The sequence below is a fragment of the Crocuta crocuta genome, unplaced genomic scaffold (assembly GCF_008692635.1).
Source record: "Crocuta crocuta isolate KB4526 unplaced genomic scaffold, BGI_CrCroc_1.0 scaffold408, whole genome shotgun sequence".
Lineage (NCBI taxonomy): Eukaryota > Metazoa > Chordata > Mammalia > Carnivora > Hyaenidae > Crocuta > Crocuta crocuta.
Window position 1 is genome coordinate 334,935 of NW_027527444.1, and position 4,323 is coordinate 339,257.

The following is a 4,323-nucleotide window of genomic DNA, read 5'->3' on the forward strand; positions in this document are numbered from 1 at the left end:
GTGTATAGCCCCTCTCTCTCCTAGATGGGCCTTTTTTAAAGGGACTCCCCCAGGCAGCAAGGTTGGGCTGGCAATTCAGCTGACAGACAGAGGCGCCCCTGGGAAGTTGCCCCAGGGATCTCTGGGACTGGAGGACAGGCTGCCCCAGGGAAGCCCCCTTCACCCAATCAGCTGCTCTCCCATTCTTCAAGGCCAGCAATACTTGCTGATCTGCTGAAGAGGCCCTGAGAGGGAAACTTCCAGAGCCCCCAGAGGGCTGCGTCAGCCACCAGGGCCACCCCACAAAGGGCCAAGGTCCCAGGGACTCTGGCCTCCCTCTCTGAGAACGTGCCTTCTGTGGGGTCACAACCAAATTTGGCCATAGTCAACTTGACTGCCTCCTCTGTACCCAACTCCAACCCAAACCCAGTAGCCAACCCAAGGCTTAGAGCCTCTCCCATTCCACTGCTCTCCGCACATCTGCCAGCCTGGCGCCTGCTGCCTCAGCCTGAGGTCCCATCCCTCAGGTCACCCTGGGTTCCCTCAGGCTCCCTGAGTCCCTTCCCAGTGGGCTCGAGGCAGGACTGCGCTGTCCTGCCCCTTTGGTGTCTAGGCCTCACATCCCTGACTCCAGCCCTTCCTTCACACCTTTGAGGCATTAAGGACATCAGCTTCTGGTGGCTGAGTCTGCCAGGAGGATCCTCAGACCCCTTAACTTGGGGTCTGTCCCTAGAGAGGGTCTCCCTCTGACCCCCTGTGGCAGAGGCCATCCGCAAAGCCCCAGAGCCCTCCTGCCAGGACGCAGAGGTTGTTCAGCCAGAGAGCTTCCCGCTCACACTGCCTCCAGGGTCACCTGCTCCTTGCTCTCAGAGACACAGAGAGACACTGTCCCAACGGAGGAGCAGACAACCCAGCCTCCCCATGCCATGTCCCCCACCCCCACCCCGGCGGGGGAGGGGGCAGGGGAACACCTGGGCCCACCAGTAAAAGAACAGAAGACAACACGTTAGGTACAGTGGGGACTCCCCCACTTGGGCGGGGGGACAGTCCCCAAGTCCCACCCCCAGCCCCTGACAAGGACCCGTGCAAACGCCCGCCGTCTCCGCCCGGGCACCCATCCCCGGCCCGCCGCCTGACGACGTGTTCGAGTGCCAGGGCTCCGGCACGGTCCCGGGGCTGGGCCGCGGCGCCCCTGCCAGAGGGGTGGGAGAGCGGGAGCCCCCTCCCGGCCCCTCCCGATCATCCCTCCATTCAGCCCGCGCCAGCTCGCTCACCCTCCCCCGCTAACTTTCCCCCACTCACCACCCCATGGACCAGAAACTCAAAAAGTTTGCTTTTCGTGGCTTTGCGCGCCCCTCCGGCAACTTCGTCCGCGGCCATCGGGGTGGGCTCAGCGGCTCCTCTCACTCTCTCTCTCTCTTCCTCTTTCTTTCCCTTTTCTGCCTTTTTTTTTCCTCCAACTCTCCCCTCTGAGTCCTGCTGGGCTCTCTCACACTCCTTCTCGNCGCCGGCAGGGCCAGGCAGGGAACAGTCCGTTCCAACTTTCCCCCAAGCGGCTCCCGCTGCATTTCTGAGGCCCTTTCCCCGGAGACCTGGGCAGGCCAAGTAGGGAAACATTCGCTGGGAGGAATCCGGGGGGGAAACCGGAGCCCGGAGGAGACCTTCCTCCGGCACCAGGCCGTCAGCGGTGGGTGTGCCCGGGGAGGCGGTGTCCCCTTGCGTCCACAGATGTGTGCGCCCTTGTCTCGCCCGCCGTGTGTGTCTGCACCCTCGTGTGGGCACGGCTCGGTGGCTGTGGGTGTGAGTGTTTATGTGCGTGCGCGGACAAATGCCTCCTCTGTGTGCCTCGCTCCACGGGCGCCGCGGGTGCGTGTGCGCGCTCGCGGGTGCGTGTGTGGCAGGACGTGGCCTGTGTCTTCCAGCTCCGTGTGAGTCTATTTCTGGGTATGGGAGTCTTTGTCTGTCTCTATGTGAGAAAGTGAGGGCAGGAGGGGAAGGGTTTCGGAGAAGGGAGGTGGGTCGGACTCAGGAGAACAGGAAGAAGAAAATGGGAGGCTTGGCCAGGAGCTGGGGTGGGTGCTGGGGCGGACGCGCAGGGGGAACCGGGGAGCTGGGCCTCCCGGCTTCGGAATGGGGCATGCGGTGGGGGGTAGGGGACCCAGAGGTGCGGTGGCTGCTGGGTACGTAGGGCCAGCCTCGAGGCCCCAAAGAAAGCAGGGGGAGTGTGGGATTATGAGGGAGCCCCAGAAGAGGCAGTGTGGGGGGGGGAGCTGGCAGTCCCTGGGGGGGAAGGAGGGACAGGAAACAGGAGGGACGAACCCTGAGCTCACCAGGCTGCGAACCACAGCACTACCCTTGCCCCCAAAGGCCACGCCCCTCTCTCCTCCTGGAGAAAGAGCCCAAGGGCTTTGGGACGACTGAGGGTCAAGTTTCCCAGCCCCTCTGGGCTGCTCTGTCTGGATCCAGGTGAGGGCGCGGGGGAAACGCCTGGGGGAATTTCTTGGAAAACTGATTTGAAGCTATACCCTGAAGACCTAGAATTACACTCGGGGATCCTGACCCCCAAGTTCTTCAAAATGCCTACAGAGGTCAGATAAAGAACCTAGGGAGTGTTCTGCCCCGAGAGTCCTTTCGCCTGTAGCCTGACTTCCTCGGACGCTAGTTGTGCTGCTGCCTGTCCCCTACCACTGAAGTGCCCGCTGTCGATCTCCTGAAAGGCCAGAGTGGTCCAGGATAACCCTCTTTTACTGCTGGCTTAGCAAGGAACCTGGAGATCCCCTTCCTACCGAATCTCTACCCAGCTTCCCCCCACCCCCAGACTCACCCATGTAGAAGGCCCTGAAGGTGTGGAAACGGTCATTGCCATCGGCCACGAAGGTCTCTACTGGTCACCTGGGGAGGTAATCTCTCCAGTCTGTCCACTAACTTCCAAAACCCCTCACTCATCCCCATTTCTAAGCCTCTGCTCCCACACTGTTCTTGTGCCCAGAATCCCTCTATGGCTCATCTGCCTGTCCAGATCACATTCATCCTTTAAAGCTGGAGCATGGATCCCACCTCCTCCAGGAAGCCTTCCCTGGTTCCACTCCTGTGCACCAACCTTTCACTTCTTTGAATGCCCATTACCATCTACACAATGCCATGCATTGGCACTTGCCTGACCCGTGTCAGAGATGGTAGGTTTGGTTTCCCAAATGTGGTCCCCTGACATCAGGATCTGGTCTTTAAGTCCTGCTACCTTCCCCCAGGCGGGGACCCAGGGGCTGGCAATCACCTGAAGCCAAGCCCGGTGGGCCAGTGAATGGAGCTCACGCTCTGCCACTTACCTGAAGGCGTGAGTTGCCAAGGGCACCCCCACCCACTGTGGGTACTTCCAGCTTGGGCACGTGAGATCCCAGACCTTAGAGGTTCAGGGGGCCGGGGGCAGGGGCAGACACCTCTGGGCTTTGCCTAAAGCTCAGAGTTCTCAACCCTCTGAGAGGCCTTCTGGGGGAAGAAGCCAACAAAGGAGGTTGAGGGACACCCCAGCTTGGGCAGCTAAATTTGAGGGGCACCTGAAGGGCAGCGGGGAAGGTCCAGCATCGGTGAGGGGACTGGTGGCGGTGGCGGCAGAGATTGCTGGAGGTGGTCAGACCAAGGGCTCTGGTGGTACCCAAGGAGCTGGTGCGCGTCACCCAAGTCCATCGGTGACTCCCTCCTGAGCCACCCCAAGCACCAGCACCAGGGCGTCCCCCGCTCGCCCAGCCGCTTCTCCGCTTCTCCGGGAGACACCCTTATGCTGCCCCTCCGGCACACACGAGTGCAAGCGCTGGGGGGACAGGGAACCACACGGATTTGCACGCACAGGCACATCCTGACCACCTCCACATCCCATTCCCAAGATGTGAGTGACAAGGCCCCAAGGGGCCTGCTGCTTTTACAGAGGCGACCCCAGGTGTGCAACAGAGGGAGGGGAGGCTGCCTTCAGACCAGAAAGCAGAGGCGCAGGGGTGGGTGCCCGGAGCCACGACTCCCACCTCACAAAGGCCAGGGTCCCCAACTGCCCAGCCCCAGAAGAGCGCTCAGCAGTGCCACGGCCACAGCCTCCTGCCCGGGGACAGCCCCGACTCCAGGTGGCAGGGGGCCTTCCTCCCAGCCCGAACTGGGCCCCTAGCCCCGGCCCCGACCGGCCCTGGGCCGACCGCGCGCGTGTCCGGGCAGAGGGCGGCCGCCCTGCGGCGCGGAGCCGGAGTCCCCCCTGCCGTCCCCCCATCTCTCCTTCCCTCCGAAGCACCACCAGCACCAAATGGCAAAGCGCCTCTCCCCGCTCAGGGAGAGATGCGCCGCGGCCGGCGGGGCGGGCTC

At 62.7% G+C, this 4,323-nt stretch overlaps 1 protein-coding gene across 1 annotated transcript in view; it reads right to left on the bottom strand.

Moving 5' to 3' along the window:
- SMARCD3 (SWI/SNF related BAF chromatin remodeling complex subunit D3) overlaps window positions 1-1,466 on the bottom strand; it is a 10,260-nt gene extending 8,794 nt beyond the window's left edge. The window contains exon 1 of the mRNA XM_077761565.1: window positions 1,282-1,466. Within this exon, the coding sequence (XP_077617691.1) occupies window positions 1,282-1,359 (78 nt within the window). The 5' untranslated portion in view covers window positions 1,360-1,466. The remainder of the gene's footprint in view (window positions 1-1,281) is intronic.
- Between the last annotated feature and the right edge of the window lie 2,857 nt (window positions 1,467-4,323).